The sequence below is a fragment of the Pogoniulus pusillus genome, chromosome 38, assembly GCF_015220805.1.
Source record: "Pogoniulus pusillus isolate bPogPus1 chromosome 38, bPogPus1.pri, whole genome shotgun sequence".
NCBI lineage: Eukaryota > Metazoa > Chordata > Aves > Piciformes > Lybiidae > Pogoniulus > Pogoniulus pusillus.
Window position 1 is genome coordinate 1,068,144 of NC_087301.1, and position 16,425 is coordinate 1,084,568.

Consider the following 16,425-nt stretch of genomic DNA (forward strand, 5'->3'; position numbering starts at 1 on the left):
GCACACTGCAACAACACCCTAACCACACTGCATCAAACACCCTAAGCACACTGCAACAAACACCCTAAATAACCCAACTCCTGCTCCAGCACTGCTCACTATCCCTGTGTGCTCTGCATCACCAAGCTCCTGGGCCCTAGATCTGAGCCCTAGGGCCAAGGAAGGTTTATCCTCCCCCTCCAGACAGGATCAAGACGTAAGGAAAAGACAAGGCAGTAGAAATCCAGTTGGAATTGTCCAGGCTCACTTATTGCCATCCCAGGGAGAAAGTGGCAGAGAATACTTTAGAAGACTTTAGTTATGACTTTACAAAGGCAGTGGTGTGCCAGGAAGGCAGTGGTGTGCCAGGGACAGTGGCACCTGGTGGCAAGGAGGACAGAACTATCTAGAAGGAAGACAAAGACCAAAAGAAGTGCAGAGCATTAGAGGGGGGAGGGACACAATCCACTGCATGGCAAAAGTGACAAACACCACAGAGCCCCTGCTGAGCTGGTCACCATGGCCACTCGTGCTGAACTAGAAAAGCTTCCCTCCCGAGCAGACAACAGAAGGAAGCCATGAGATGGGCATTGTCTTCTGCCAACGTGTGCAAGAGGACAGCAGCACAGGGAGATCAGATTTCCAAAGACATCCTTCCTCCTAACTCAGGATGATTCCTTCTTTCTACTTCTTGCAACCACCACACACCTACAAACCAGCCAAGCCCCCTCATTTGGGCTCCCCAGGCCCCTGCTGCACTCTAGCCCTGTCTCTCCTATGGAAGAGATCTCCTGCAGGCTCCCTGTGGGTCTAATTAAATCCTCTGTATGCAATAGGAAAGGGTTTGCAACACCAGGATGGCTCCAGGCTGAAGGAAAGTGATGCTTTTGCTTACCACAGGCTGCTATTAATGTCCCCCACAGCCAGTGCTTGCCACAGGGGTGCAACAGCCAAGGGAAGGGTGAGTGACAAGGAGAAGGACGACGTCAGGGTGATGTCAGGGGAGGACAGAGGTCCCCAGGCTGCACTCCTCCCAGTGGGGACCACCTGCCCTGAACCACTGTCAGGGAAAAAAACCCATCTCCAACCCTTGGTGACAATGACAGGGATCTGGGGAGCATGGCATTGTCCCCTAGCTCTGCCACCACCTGAAGATGCTTGACAAATGTGTCCAGCAAGGACAGCCCTTCCCAGCTGCCCATGATGTCATGGGGATGCATCCCACTCATCCTAGAGCTGGCATGTCCCCAGATCAGGGCACAAAGAACCTCCCCATCCCTGCCCCCTGCACCTCCCTTCTTCCCTCTGACAACAGGACAAGGAATATATCTGCTTAGCAGGAGCAGAAAATGTGACCTGGAAGGTGGTGGAGCCATAGGAGCTGCTTATTCTGGGATGATCAGAGGGTGCCCCAAGCAGCAGCCTGCAGCACAGTCCCACAGGTTTGCTGTGAGGATCCTAAGCACTGATCAGCATGGGAGAAGGTCTTTGAACAGGAGCTCTCCTGGGACCTCTGATAGCAGTTGTGTGGATGGAAATCCACAGCCAAGTCCTAACTTTGCATTAACAATGGACACCATGCACAGGGCTCAGCACTTCTCAACACTGGCAGCTATGGGACCTGAGTTGGGAGTTAAGTTTGGAGGCTTTCCCTTGGCTCTCTGTGGCCTCCAGCCCATGTGTCAGGGCAGAAAGGGTCACCAGCCAATGCACTTCTCCCCCAGAAGACAAAATGAGACCCATCCTGTGTGTCGTATGTCACCAACCTCTCTGTCAAGCCAGCTCCCTCAGCCCCACTCACCATAGAGGATCATGCTGGCGTTGGTGTTTCCTAGCTGGTTGGAGGCTACGCAGGTGTAGTTGCCATAGTCCTGCTCAGAGACGTTGAAGAAAGTCAGTCTGGAGAAGAAGGCTTTGTTCTCCACTTTCAGGCCTTTCTGTCCTTCAGCCAGCCTGGGAGAAAAGCAGAGGGGGAGAGGGTCATGGGGATGGTGTTAGGAGCAGGAGTGCTTATGAGTTTCTGTGACATGCCTTCCCTTGGTCCTGCCTGAGAGGGCCTGGAGAAATGATCAGACATGAGGAGGGAGAAGGGAAAGTACTGGGAGAGCTATGGGAGATGGACACTGCTCCGCTGGGCCTCAGCCCCTAGCTGCCAACCTATGCCTTCCACATGCTGCCTACAAGCATCCTCACAGATGTGGTCACTGCTGAAGAGGGTGGCTTGGCGGCTTGCCAGTGCCGTGCAGAGGAAGGGATGCCCACATAGCCAGGCGTCTAGGAAAGCCTCCTTCCCACTCAGCTGAAGAGTGGCTCCCTCTGGCTCCCTCCTGCTCTGCTCCTGCAGCTCTTGTACGTGTTAATTCCTCCTGGATCCCCACTCTGGCCTGGGCTGGGGTCTGATGGCCGATCCAGGCAGGCTGAGGCTGCTCCCACTGCTGTTTTACAGGCCCTCATGATCTGACCTACTTCTGAGCAAAGCCTTTCATCTGCCAGGCAAACATCCACTGCTTTGTACCCTCTGCCTGCTCCTTTCCTCCCAGACAGCAGAGGCAGGGCAGCCCCAGCCTCTCCTCCAGCTGCTGGAGCATCCTTTTGGGCTCCAACAGGCCTCTTCGCTAGTGGCTTCTCCTGTGCTTTGCTATGCAACAGCCTCACTGGGCTTCGACAGGAGAAACAATGCAAAAAGGGATTAAAAAAGCCCTTTGGGGGCTGTCAGAAACCTTAACCCTGGGACCCTACCCCTGGCTGTGGTGCCCCTCTCTGTGCTTTCCATCCACATCCCCGTGCTGCTGCCTGAGCAGGACTTGGGAGCTGCTGGTTGACCTAAAAAAGGAGACTTTCAGCCCAGCACCAGGCAAACCACCTCTGCAGCACAGCCAACCCAAACCACCTCTGCAGCACAGCCAACCCAGACCACCTCTGCAGCACAGCCAACCCAAACCACCTCTGCAGCACAGCCAACCCAAACCATCTCTGCAGCACAGCCAACCCAAACCATCTCTGCAGCACAGCCAACCCAAACCATCTCTGCAGCACAGCCAACCCAACCTCACACTTCTCCTGCCTTCTGAGAGCAAGGGGCTGCCACTGCCTTCTGGCCAGTGCCTGAAGAGATGACAGAGGTTTCATCCTAAGGGCTTGGATTTGTGCTGCCAATATCACTCTCAGCTGCTATGCTTCCCCCAGGCAGGGATTAACCATGACACCACAAACCAGAGGCACAGGCAGCAGCCACCCTGCCTGCCCAGATGAAGACCAAACCCTATCTGACAGAGGCTCCTGCAAGGATCTCCCCCCACCCACAAATGCCCTCATTTATGCAGCTGGCTACAGCAGCCCTGTTGAGAGAGACAAGAGAGAGACCTGCTAAGAGAGACAGGGACTTGCTGGAGAGTCCAGCAGAGAGCCACAAGGATGACTGAGGGACTTGAGCAGCTTCCCTACGAAGAAAGACTGAGAGCCCTGAGGCTGCTTAGTCTGGAGAAGAGAAGGCAGAAAGGGGATCTGAGCAATGTGTACAAATATCTGAGGGGTGTGTGTTAAGTGGATGGAGCCAATCTCTTTTTGGTGGTCCACAGCAATAAGCCAAGGAGCAATGGCTACAAACTGGAACACAGAAGGCTTCATCTCAGCATGAGGAGAAACTTCTTCAGAGTGAGGGTGACAGAGCCCTGGAGCAGGCTGCCCAGAGGGGCTGTGGAGTCTCCTTCTCTGGAGACTTTCAAAACCCACCTGGATGCCTTCCTGTGCAGACTACCCTGGGTGATGCTGCCTTGGCAGGGGGTCGGACTGGATGATCTCTGGAGGTCCCTTTCAACATCTAAGGTTCTGTGATTCTGTTCTGTCATGAAGCTGCTGTCACCAGGTACAGCTCACAGGGATCAGTCCATCCACATCCACCCACTGTGCCCCCTCCCACCCCAGACTCTCACCTCTTGTCATCTTTGTACCACTGGAAGTCAGCAGAGGGGACAGCAGAAGCTTCACAGAGTAGGATTCCCTTCTGCCCCACTGGCACCCCAGTGCTCTTTGCATCCGAGATGAAGGGTGGGTCTGTGGGGAAGATGCAAAACCTTGGCGTCAGCACCTTGGGGTATCCCAGCACCCCCTCTTGCTCCTCAAGATCCCTTTTCTTTCTCTGCTCTTACAAAGGAGCCAAAAATCCTATCTGAGTCCATCCCTAGCTCCTGCTCCTCTGCCACTGCTGTCCAAGCAGGTTTTGGTTTCACAGGGGACTCCACACCACAGCTCAGTGAGCTGTGGAGCTCCACAGAATGGAGCTTCTCAGCTGTTGGGCACCATATGTGTCCCTGTGCCAACCCCTTACAGCTGAAAGGGTGTCTGGAGAGGGGCCTAGGGGGGGGTCTCCACCTCTGCCTGAGAACAAATGGTTCTACTTTCTTTTTTAATCTATTTCTTTCTCTCTCTCATTTTTTCTCAACTCAGAGAAAAAAAAATCCTATTTACTGCTCACTTCTCTCCTCTCCCTGGAGGTTATCAGCACAGCATCTCAGCATGGGTGGAAAACCCAGGTTGATGGAGACAGCTGAGGAGGAGGTGGTGGAAAGAAAATGGAGCTCAAAAACAAAACAAAAAAAGGGGGAGTGGGGGAGGGAAGGGAAAGAAAAAAGGCAAACCACCACCTGCTCAGCAAACTGCCACTGCCCAGCTCAGCCCTGCGGCCTGAAAGCTGAGCTCACCCCAGCACAACCCCGTGGGGCATGACGGTGTGAGCTGTCCCTGCCCCGGGCTGCAGGCTACTCACAGTTGACAGTGACTCGGACTCGCTGCACCACAGGAGCGGCCACGTCGTTGGATGCGCTGCACTCGTACTCGCCCGACTGCTCCCGCGTGATGCCTGTGATCTCCAGGTACTCGTCCTCGCTGATGAAGCCCACAGCTGCAGGGACAGATGCAGAGTGATGACGAGGCATGCAAAACCAAGAGGGGCACTGGGATCCTGGGGGGCATAAGCAGAGTGTGTCCAGCAGATACAGGGAGGTTCTCATCTGTCTCTGCTCCGCCCTGGTGAGAAACTCATCTTGAGTGCTGCCTTCGGTTTGGGGCTCCTCAGCTGAAGAGGGACAGAGATCTGCTGGAGAGGGTCCAAGGGAGGGCTACGAGGATGGTGAGGGGACTGGAGCACTGCCTGGGTGAGGCTGAATGAGGCCTTGAGCAACCTGTTTTAGTGGGGGATGTCTCTGCCTACGGCAGGGCAGTCAGGGACTGGAGCACTGCCTGATGAGGAGAGGCTGAGGGCCCTGGGGCTGCTTAGTCTGGAGAAGAGAAGACTGAGAGGGGATCTAATCAATGTCTGTAACTGAGGGCTGGGGGTCAGGAGGGGGAGGACAGGCTCTGCTCACTGCTCCCTGGGATAGGACAAGCAGCAATGGATGGAAGCTGCAGCACAGGAGGTTCCAGCTCAGCACAAGGGGGAACTTCTTGCCTGGAAGGGTCCCAGAGCCCTGGCACAGGCTGCCCAGAGAGGTTGTGGAGTCTCCTCTGGAGCCTTTCCAGGCCTGTCTGGATGTGTTCCTGTGTGCCCTGAGCTAGATTGGATGGCCCTGCTCTGGCAGGAGGGTTGGACTCAATGATCTCTTCGGGTCCCTTCCAACCCCTGACATCCTGTGAGCCTGTGAAAACCTGTGCCTGTTGGTGACTCTGTTACAGCACAACAGGACACCCACCCTGCAAGTCCCAGCCACACCATGCCAAACAAACCCTTGCCAGAAAGGTGTCTGCAAGCACTGGACCTCAGCAATGGTCTTGGACTTGTCAGGAGCATCACTTGCTGGAGGTAATGGCTCCAGCATGCAGAGGGTGGGTCCTTGTTACACATCCACCCTTTTAGAACAGCCTGAAATCATCTTTCCTTGCCATTAGCTCATCCCACTCCCCCCTCCATCTAGGAGGCACTGCTGGGCTTGCCCACCCCTGCACAGACATCCTTCCCTGATTGTTCAGCTTCAGTTAATTCCCAGCCAGTTTATTCCCAGTAGTTGTAATGTCAACATCTCCCTTCTGCGGCATCATTTTTCCTGTGCTGCTCCAGGCTCATTTCTGTGCTCTCCATGGGGGTCCATGCTCACCCCTCCCCTCCTGCCTGGGCTGCACCACAGCTTCCAGTTTCCCTCAAAGCCAGGCAGATGCATTCAGCAGCTTTTCCTTTTGTTGGCATCTTACAGCCCCTTCTTTCCTTCCTTCCAAGAGCCTGTTTTGCTTTGAAGTGCTCCTGGAAACCCACGGCACTCGGCTGGTGAGGCACAGGTGTTGGGAAGTGATAGGCTCTGGGTTGAAGGAGATCATGGAGTTAAAACAAACATACAGAAACTTGGCAGTGAGGAGGTGTCTGCAAAACGTCCTGGAGAAGCACCTCTTGCCTCTGAATGAACACCACGAGTGGGTCTCTGATGCGTCCACTTCTACTGCTCCCAACACAAGAAGGACATTGGACTGTTGGAGTGAGTCCAGAGGAGGCCACAAAGGTGATCAGAGGGCTGGAGAACCTCCCCTATGGGGACAGGCTGAAAGAGTTCAGCCTGGAGAAGAGAAGGCTCTGGGGAGACCTTTCAGCAGCCTTCCAAAATGTGAAAAGGGCCTACAAGAAAGCTGAGGAGAGCCTTTTGACAAGGGCTTGCAGTGATAAGATGAAGGGCAATGGCTTTGAGCTGAGAGAGGGCAGACTGAGACTGGAGACTAGGAAGAGACTCTTTAGAGTGAGGGCGGAGCAGGTTGCCCAGGGAGGTCGTGGATGCCCCCTCCCTGGGGCCAGGTTGGAGCAGAAGGTGTCCCTGCCCACAGCAGGTGGGTTTGAACTAGATGACCTTTAGGGTCCCTTCCAACCCAACCCATTCTTTGATTCTCTGATGACCTTGAAATGTGGACAACTCCTCCCTTCAGTTCCCTGCAACCTCCCCCCGGGCCCCCTGCAGCTGCACTGCCGCAGTTGCGGCGCCGAGCATCTCCCAGCCCTGTGTCACACTTGGTAGTCCTATAAATTCTGAAGGCTGGTCCTGGGTACATATGTGTGGCAATTGGTGTCATATTTTAATTAGGCTTGCCCTACACCATCTGAAATTAATAACAGCTCGAATTACCAGTGTAATTTATAAATTAACACTGCTGCAGCATCAGGAAGTAAATTAGCTCTGGACAGCTGTTTCGGGCAGCGAGTGCCAATGGCACAGAGGCCAAGCGCAGGTCCCCAGTCCCCAGGGGACCTGATCAGCTCTGCTAGCCAAGCTGGGTGATCCCACACTTGTCCTCACTCCCCACCTAGCTCTGTGCTAGCCTGACCCGCTGGGCTGTAGCTTGTTGTGCTTGACCAGCCAACCATAAACACCTTGCTCCCAACAAATGCACGCAGAAGGCACACAGTGAGGCTGCAGCAGGGCACACACTGTCTGCAGCCCACACACTGCTTCTACAGCATTGCTGCCCACGGGACAGAAACAGCCTGCTCACAGGCCAGCACCTGCCGAGGTGGCCGTCTGCAGAGCAGGTGGACACGAGGGCCTGCACAATGAGCCAGCATCAGTGTGTTGCCTGCAGTGGCCCTACAAAAGCTCTGGCAACCTGGGCACCCACTGGTGCCACGCCAGGTTTACAGAATCACAGAAGCCTCATCCCTGGAGGTCTTTAAGGCCAGGCTGGATGGGACTTTGAGCAACCTGATCTAGTGTGAGGTGTCCCTGCCCATGGCAGAGTTGTTGGAACTAGGTCCCTTCCAGCCTTGACAATTCCATGTCTGTTTCAAAGTTAAATTGCAAAGAATTAAACAAAATGCAGCAGGCTGGAAGGGACCCTTGAAGCTCATTTTGTTCAACCCCCCTGCAGTCAGCAGGGACATCTCCAACTAGAGCAGATTACTCAGTGACCCCATCAAGCTTGACCTTGAATGTCCCCAGGCACAAGTCCTCCACCACCTCTCTAAGCAACCTGTTCCAGTAATTCACCACCCTCACCATGAAGAACTTCCACCTAATGACCAACCCAAATCTGCCCTGCTCCAGTTTCAAACCATTGCCCCTTGTCCTGTCACTACAAGCCCTTGGAAACAGCTCCTCCTCAGCCTGCAGGTCCCCTTCAGATACTGAAATGCTGCTCTGAGGTCTCCCCAGAGCCTTCTCTTCCCCAGCTCTCCCAGCCTGCCTTCTGCTAGTGTCAGCTCACACTACAGCAAATACACTCAGCCAAAATGAAGTCTTTCCTTGGCTGTCCCCTGCACCAGAGCAGCCCCAGGACTTTGCTCACCCACTGCTGCCTTGGCAGACAAGCCCATGGACCTGTGTGCCCCACAGATCTGGGCAGTCCTATCTGGGAGGGCAGCCTGTGCCACCCCACGAGCTGCTGAAAGGGGTGAAGTGAGTTTTGCTGTGCAACCAATACACTGCTGATGTCCTCCTGCGCTCTCAGCCCCCACTAAAATTCCCACCTGAGCGGCTCCTGCTCAAAACCGCTGAGCTCATCAGTACTTAACACAACTGAAGGGTATGATATGAAGGAGTTACCCCCAGATCAATACCCTTTGGAGACACACAAATTGCAGCATTACTTCCAGAAGGCCTGCAGCACTGTGTGCACTGAAAAAAAACATAAGAGAGAAAAGGAGAGAGAGGGGGAAAGAAAAATCCCTTTTATGGCTGACCTAGAATTGGCTTCTCTGTAGCACAGCGCTGCCTGCTGATAAAATACCGACACAGCCGGTGGCCCTCAGATGCTCGGTGAGCAAAGCTGACTCTGCTTTGTGCAAAGGCTCAGATAAAACTTTGCTTCCCACCTAACCAAAGACCCTTCCCCGAGCGTGCTGGCTCCGCTTCGCAGGCAGCGAGCATTAGCTCTTGCGGTGGCCGAGCCGCAGCATACGCAGCCCTGGTTTGATCTGGGAGCAAAGCAGCTCCAGTGCCTTCGGTTACCCAGCTAAAGACTTCATTAAAGTAACTGTGAGGGTCAGCTTCTGCCTGCCAAAGCTCAGGAAATTGAGAGATGAAGGCTTCCTCTGTGCTGGCGCAGAGCTGGAGACGGAGATATGCACGCGGCAAAGAGTTCAGGGTTCCAGGGTCTGGTGTAATGGAGCCAGAGGAAATAGCCTCAGGCTGCACCAGAGGAGGTTTAGGTTGGATGTTAGGAGCAGTTTCTCTCCTGAAGGAGTGGTGAGGCACTGGGACACGCTGCCCAGGGAGCTGGTGGAGTCCCTGTCTCTGAGGGGGTTCAGGAAGAGTGGCACTTAGAATCGTGGGAGTGTTTCTGTTGGGAACTACCTGCACGACCATCGAGCCCAAAGGCCAGTGTAACCCCACCACGGCCACCACGTACAGCCCAGAGTGCCATGTCCACCCATGCCTTCAACACCTCCAGGGATGGTGACTCCTCCACCTCCCTGGGCAGCCTGTTCCAGTGCCTGACCACTCTTGCAGAGAAGAAACTGTTCCTAATCTCCAACCCAACCCTCCTCTGGCACAATCTCAGGACATTTCCTCTCCTTGTTCTTGTTACCAGGGCAAAGAGACCAACACCCACGCTCCTTTCAGAGCAATGAGGTCTCCCCTCAGCCTCCTCCTCTCCAGAGTGAACACCCCCAGCTCCCTCAGCTGCTCCTCACCAGCCCTGCTCTCCAGACCCTTCGCCAACTTTGTTGCCTTTCTTGGACACACTCCAGCCCCTCGATGTCCTTTTTGTAGTGAGAGGCCCCAAACTGAACCCAGGACTCAAGGTGTGGCCACAGCAGTGCTGAGCAGAGGGGCACAGGACCTGGAAAACCAGCCCCATAAAGCCGCTTGGCTGCCGCCTGCGCTGCCAGCTTGCCTTGGTGCCTGCGCCGGGCGAGAGGCGAAGGCGCAGAGCAGGAGTAATTGAGGCACTGCTCAGCTCCTTGGCCTCTGTGGTTTGGCCAATTTATAATGGGCAGTCGTGGTGATAGCAGGACAAATCTCATTCATTAGTGACACTGCCAGCAATGGAAAAACAAATAGACAGGACCCAGGGAGCAGGCTAGGGTTAAGCAAACTCCATCTGTGAGCGCAGACCTTAACAGGGTGCCCATGTCCCTCTGGTTGCTGGGGTCCCCCAGGGCTGGGAGGGACATTTATCCACACGAACAGGGACACAGACGCTGCTCTGGATGAAGCTCAGTTCCTCAGTCTTAGGAGTGAGGCAAGCCCCAGCATGGATTTTGGATGGGAAATGTTGCCCCAACCAGCCTCACACAGGATCCATAAAACTGTTTAGACTGGAAAATACCTCCAGGATGATTGAGTCCAACCTAGGAGCACCACCAGAGCACTAATGCATGTCCCAGAGTGCCATGACCACACATCTCTTGAATACCTCCAGGGATGGTGACTCCACCACTGCCCTGGGCAGCCTGTTCCAATGCCTGATCACTCTTGCAGTACAGAAATTGTTCCCAATTTCCAACCTGAACCTCTACTGGTGCAAGCTGAGTCCATTTGCTCTTGTTCTATCACTTGTCACTAGGGTCCTCCTCCTGTCAGAGAGTTGTAGAGAGCAATAAGGCCTCCCCTCAGCCTCCAGTTCTCCAGACTAAACAACCTCAGTTCCCTCAGCTGCTCCTCCAGACCCTTCACCAGGTTCGTTTCCCTTCTCTGTCCCTTTAGATTGCACCACAATCCTCCCACCACTCACCCACCAGTGGAACTAGAGCAATGTGATGGACATCCAGCTGTCACAGCCCCTGTCTCCAAAGGTAACAGGAGCTCAGGGGTGCTCAGGGATGTCCAGGGATGCTCAGGGCAGGGTTGCCCCAGGCACCATAGCTCCAGGAGCTCTCTCCTAGTTACTGGTGCTGCTTCACCTGAATTGATAGCAGGAACTTTTCAAGGCTGTCTCTGCTTGGGCACAATTAGGAGCTGAAATATTGCAGGAATTAATGGGAGAGCTCTCTCATCTCCTCAGGAGCTGGAAAACCAGCACAGCCAGCACCCATCATTATTATTATTAATACTAATAATATCATAGAGGCCAGAAATGGAACAGCCATGGACTAGGCAAAAGCATAATCCCTGCTCATCAGCCGAGGATGATGAACTAACCCCAGAGGAGATGGGGAGATGGAAAAGCAGAGCCTGAATCTATCTCCTTATTGAGTGCAAGGCTGCACAAAGACCACCACACACTGCTTGGAACTTGCTCTGCCAGACCTCGATAAGAAAACTGAGGGAGGGAGAAGCACAAAGGAGCAAGGTCCCTAACAGCAGAGATAGAACAAGACGCAGGCAGATGCTTCCTGCATCCATAATCCTCCCCCTGTGCCACTCTCCACCCCGTGCCTCTCACTCCCCCAGCCCGACACGTCTCCCTTCTGCCTCCTCCTCCGCCTGCTTCCACCGAGCCTCTGACAAGATAATAACTCACCAGAAAGCCAGCACATGTTCCCAAATTAATTACGTGCTGCTGTCCCCTGCTTGCTGCTGCAGCCACGTTCAGGCCTCTAGGTGCATTGCTTACAGAATTACAGAGCCCTTTTGGTTGGAGAAGACCTTTAAGAGCATCGAGCCCAACTGTGACCCAGCTCTGCTGAGGCTGGTGCTAAGCCACATCCCTCAGCACCACATCTATACCTCTTTTAAACACCTCCAGGAGTGGGGACTCAATCATCTACCTGGGGCACCTCTTCCAGTCTTTGAGAACCCTTATGGCTTTTTTCCTGGCTGAATGCTGCCTCTGATGCTCTTCAGCAAGTTTGGCTGAGCTGGGGGCAAGACACTGCTCCTGCCACAGTGTCCTGCCCATGGCAGAAGCAAGTGGTACAGCTACCACAGCTTCTTCTGTGCACTATGACAATTCCTGAGGACCACAAACTTGATGAGGAGTAGACCCTGCCCCTGCTCCAAGCCATGATGCATCCTGCCAACATCTGGGCCCATACCAACTCCCCTGCACCTTGGATCAAGGCAGCCAAGCCATCTAGGCTGCTCTACCAGGTGACAGAACATGAGGAAATGGCCTGAACTTGTGCCAGGGGAGGGTTAGGTTGGAGATTAGGAAAAAAAATCTCTATGGAAAGAGTGGTCAGGGATTGGCACAGGCTGCCCAGGGAGGTGGTGGAGTCCCCAGCTCTGGAGGTGCTGAAGAAACCTGTGGCCATGGCACTCTGGGACATGGTTAAATGGCCATGGTGGTGTTGGGTTGATGGTTGGACTGGATCATCTTAGAGGTCTTTCCCAACCAAAACAATTATGTGATTCCATGATTTTTTCCACCTCTAAAGCTCAAAGGTGTAACCTCAAAAGTCATCCTGCAACAGGTTTGGGCTCCAGGACTCCCTTTGCAGATGTCAGTGTGATGCTGAAATCTGCTCAAATCTGCTCAGGAAGAAATCCTTCACCATGAGGGTGCTGAGACCCTGCAATGGGTTGCCCAGGGAGGTGGTCAAAGCCCCATCCCTGGAGATCATAAAATCATAGAATCAAGCAGGTTGGAAGAGAGCTCCAAGCTCCTCCAGCCAAACCTAGCACCCAGCCCTGGCCAATCCACCAGACCATGGCACTAAGTGCCCCAGCCAGGCTTGGCTTCAACACCTCCAGGGATGGTGACTCCTCCACCTCCCTGGGCAGCCCATTCCTGTGGCACCCTACACCGTGCCCTATGCCGTGCTGCTGCTCCTGCCAGGTACCAAGGCTACCAGCCAGGATCAGCCTGAGCAGGAGAATATTTTATGGAGATAATTTTATTAAAATGTTTACAACAATGCAGATATTGACATCTGCCTCCAATCAATAGCACAATTTATTGTCCTTCAAGGTGAACATTAAGCCAAGCTGCCCATTAGTCAATATTTACCTCCAAGGTCTATAAATCTTTATACTGGCTTCAGCGGATGTTGACAGCAGCTGATGCCAGATAAGTAAAAGTAAGAGCGTGAAGCATTGGCTCCTTTTGGAGGTGAAATAGTAACTAGTTAATTACAGTCCCTGCAGCCATTCTGAGCTATCAATTTATAGCTACTTCTGGCAATAAAAATTAACACCGCGCAAGCTCCCGGCGCCGAGCGCCGACCAAGAGCCATCTATTTTCCACTGTCACTCCGGCACGGCAGTGATGGCCAGCCCATAATAGTTTATAGTAAATAAATAAAACCCACAAAGGTAATAAGAGGGAATTGTTGGTGCCCGAGACCTGCTTCACCTCTGCTTCACTGCGATGTTGGGTGGAAAAGCGCAGGGAGGGTGATTTAGTAGCACAGCACCAGCGTCTGGGCTCCTGGAGCATGGGGAGGGAGGTGAGGGAAGGAATCAGAGGAGGAGAGAGAAGGAATTGTGGAATCATAAATGTGGGAAAAGACCTCTAAGTCCAACCAGTGACACAACAGCACCATGCCCCATAAGCCACAGAGTCACAGAACTGTTACGGTTGGAAGCAACCTCTAAGATCATCGAAACCAACCATCAATCCATACCACCATGGCCACCAGACCATGTCCCACATGGGCTTTGGACACCTCCTAGGATGGTGGCTGCCAGGACAAAGAGTCCCATGGAAAAGACAAGGGACAGTAGGGGCAAGTTACTGCTGGGGACATTCCCATTGGATTGCAGAAGACAATTTTCCCCCATCAGAAGAGTCAGACACTGGAATTGTCTCCGAGGGGATGCAGTCAAGTCCCCTGCACTAGGCAGTTTTAAGACTCAGCTTGCCAGGGTGCTGGGCCAGCTCACTGCAGCTCTACTGTGACCTAGAAATTTGGCCCAGCTGATCTTTGGGGTCCCTTCCAACCTGGCATTCTGTGAAAGGGACATGACCTACAGGAGCAGTGTGCAGCAGCTACAGGGCATGGAGCTTCTCCTCTCTATTTTCCACAAGCCTTCAGCAGAAGGATGTAGCCCCATGAGCAGGCTCGCAGCATATCAAAGGCTGTGTCGTGCTTACATGAGGCCAAGTCCCTCTCTTTCTGAAGTTCCCTGATGGCAAGGGAAGGAGTCTCTCCCCCTACATGCTCTTCCATGTTAATTAGCATGTTTCTGTGGCCTGATGCTGTGCAAAGCCCCAGGGGATGATGTTCTCACTGCCAGGCTTTTGTGCTTCACAGGAGCTTCCTCTGTTGCTGCAGCCCAGGGTCCCTCCTCATCCTGGCACCTCAGGGCTGGTGACTGCTGCCAGTTGTGGCCATGTCACCAAGGAAAAGGGAAGCATCTAATTTTCCTGCTTCATATTCCTCATTTAATTAGATCTGGCAGAACTTTCACCTGCAGTTTTGTTCCTGTTGTGCTTTTCGGTGTGTGCTGCCCATGACCACAGGGACAGAACACAGAGCTGTGAGTGAGCACCCTCCAAATGCAACCACCAAGGGCTCTGCAGCCCAGTGCCAAACCTCTGCTCCCTGCTGCCAGAGAAGACCTTTCCTAGAAGTTCTTGCACTGCTCAGAGCTAGAGCTGAGGCTGGACCCACCTCTGTGCCTGTGTTTCTCAAATGCCCTCACACTCAGCTCTGAGGTTGGACTGGATGAGCTCTGGAGGTCCCTTTCAATCTCTGATGTTCTGTGGCTGTGATTCTGTCAGTGGGCAGCTCACCAGCACACCCTGCGACTAGGTTGGACCTTCTCTGCAAAGCTATACTGGGACACCCGCTTGCCTCCCCAGTGCTGTGCAGCATGGCCAAGCCTATCTTGCCACCCAGTGCAGCACCACTGAGGAGTTTTTGGCTTGAAAGTCCTTGAAAGTTCCCCACAGCGGCTCCCAAACGAGATCTTCCTCACTCCTCTCCTCTCCTGTGCTAACAATATTTATACTCATTCCTTTCATTGAAATCTATCTGCCGCCTGTTCTATTAAAGCCACTTGAGTGGCAGCTCCTATTCTCCAGGAGCCTGCAGCCCATCTATTCTCCAGACAATGGGATACAAGCAGTCTATCTTCTATTGTGCTCCCCAGCCTTCGCCTCGCACATCTCCCATCTCAAAAAGGCAATGCAGAGGCTCCTGCATGCAGCGCATGGGGATCCCGGGGTGCCTGGGGGCTTCCCAGCGCTGCCTGGGCTCACTGCTCTCCTCTGGGTGAACAGCTCCTGGGAGGTTCATAGATTCATGGAATGCTTTGGCTTGGAAAAAACCTCAAAGACCATCCAGTTCCAAGCCCTCCACCATGGGCAGGGACACCTCCCACTAGCCCAGGTTGCTCAAGGCCTCGTTGAACCTGACCCTGAAAACCTCCAGGAAGGAGAAATCCACAACCTCCCTGGGAACCTGTTCCAGAGTCTCATTACCCTCATACTGAAGAACTTCTTCCTAAGATCCACTTTAAATCCCCATTCAGCTAAAAGCCCATCCTCCCATCCTGCCACAGCAAGCCCTTTCAGAAGGCCCTCCCCAGCTGTCGTGTAGCCCACTTCAGGGGCTACTGGAAGGTTGCTCTAAGGTCTCCCTGGAGCCTTCTCCTCTCCACACTGAACATCCCCAACTCCCTCAGCCTATCCTTTTAGGGGAGGTTCTCCAGCCCTCTGACCATCTTTGTGGTCTCCTCTGGACCTGCTCCAGCAGTTCCCTGTCTTTCTTGTGCTGAGGGCCCCAGAAATGCACACAGTATTCCAGGTGGGGCCTGCTGAGAGCAGAGGGGCAGCATCACCTCCCCTGTCCTGCTGCTCACACTGCTTTGGCCTCCTCTGGATCAGCTCCAGCAGCTCAAGGTCCTTCTTATGCTGGGGGCTGCGGAACTGGACTCAGTGCTCCAGGTGGGGTCTCTCGAGAGCAGAGTAGAGGGATGCTGCTGCATCCATCAGGATGCTTCTCCTCCCTCCCCTGAGCACCACAAGTCATCCTTAACGGCGGCTTGGCGGCTGCTGCGCACGCACGGCTTGCTGCTGCCGGGATGTTTGCACGCCTCAGACAACTTATTTGTTACCAGGAATAAAAGAGAAGCATTAAACCTTTTGTTTGCAAGAAGTAGTTCCTTGGGAAATAAAAGGATTATGGAAATTAATATTTAAAGAAACAAAACAAAACAACTCGGGGACCAACCACCCTTGAATGAGGCTCTAACTCAGGAGCAAATGAGTCGAATAAAGAATGAGCCCTTTTGTTTTGGCACGCAGGAGAGCAGAGCTTGCTCTCAGGCAGCTCAGAGCTCAACAAATTCAACCATCTTCAGCATCTCCCAGCCCCTGCCCCCTCCTGAGGTGCCCATAAAGAACTTCTGCCCCATGTGCCAGTTTGAGGCAAACTGGAATATTTTAATGAGGGAAATTAGAGTATAGGCTGTGAAAAGGGAACAATGCTGCTGTCTGCTGCACTCCTCAGCTTGCTGGGATGTATAAAAACAAGGACACGAACACAGATAAGACACAGTGTGAGAGCCTCTATCTGTAGGAATCTGTGTCTGTGTTTTTCTCCCTGTGCTTTTGCTGTGTAACCCATTTAAATCTGCTTCTAACTCCCCATGCCCATCCTCCAAACTCACCTTGCACATAAGGCAAAGTCTGGGATAAGGTAGAGGG

At 53.5% G+C, this 16,425-nt stretch overlaps 1 protein-coding gene across 6 annotated transcripts in view; it reads right to left on the bottom strand.

The window, feature by feature from the left end:
* Window positions 1-16,425, bottom strand: part of LOC135191187 (protein CEPU-1) — a 480,880-nt gene that overhangs the window by 5,804 nt on the left and 458,651 nt on the right. For all 6 annotated transcript variants that reach the window (XM_064173250.1, XM_064173252.1, XM_064173255.1 and 3 more), the window contains 3 exons: window positions 4,745-4,879; window positions 3,912-4,032; window positions 1,781-1,932 (listed from right to left, as the gene is read on the bottom strand). In XM_064173250.1, coding sequence (XP_064029320.1) covers window positions 1,781-1,932; window positions 3,912-4,032; window positions 4,745-4,879 — 408 coding nt within the window. The remainder of the gene's footprint in view (window positions 1-1,780; window positions 1,933-3,911; window positions 4,033-4,744; window positions 4,880-16,425) is intronic.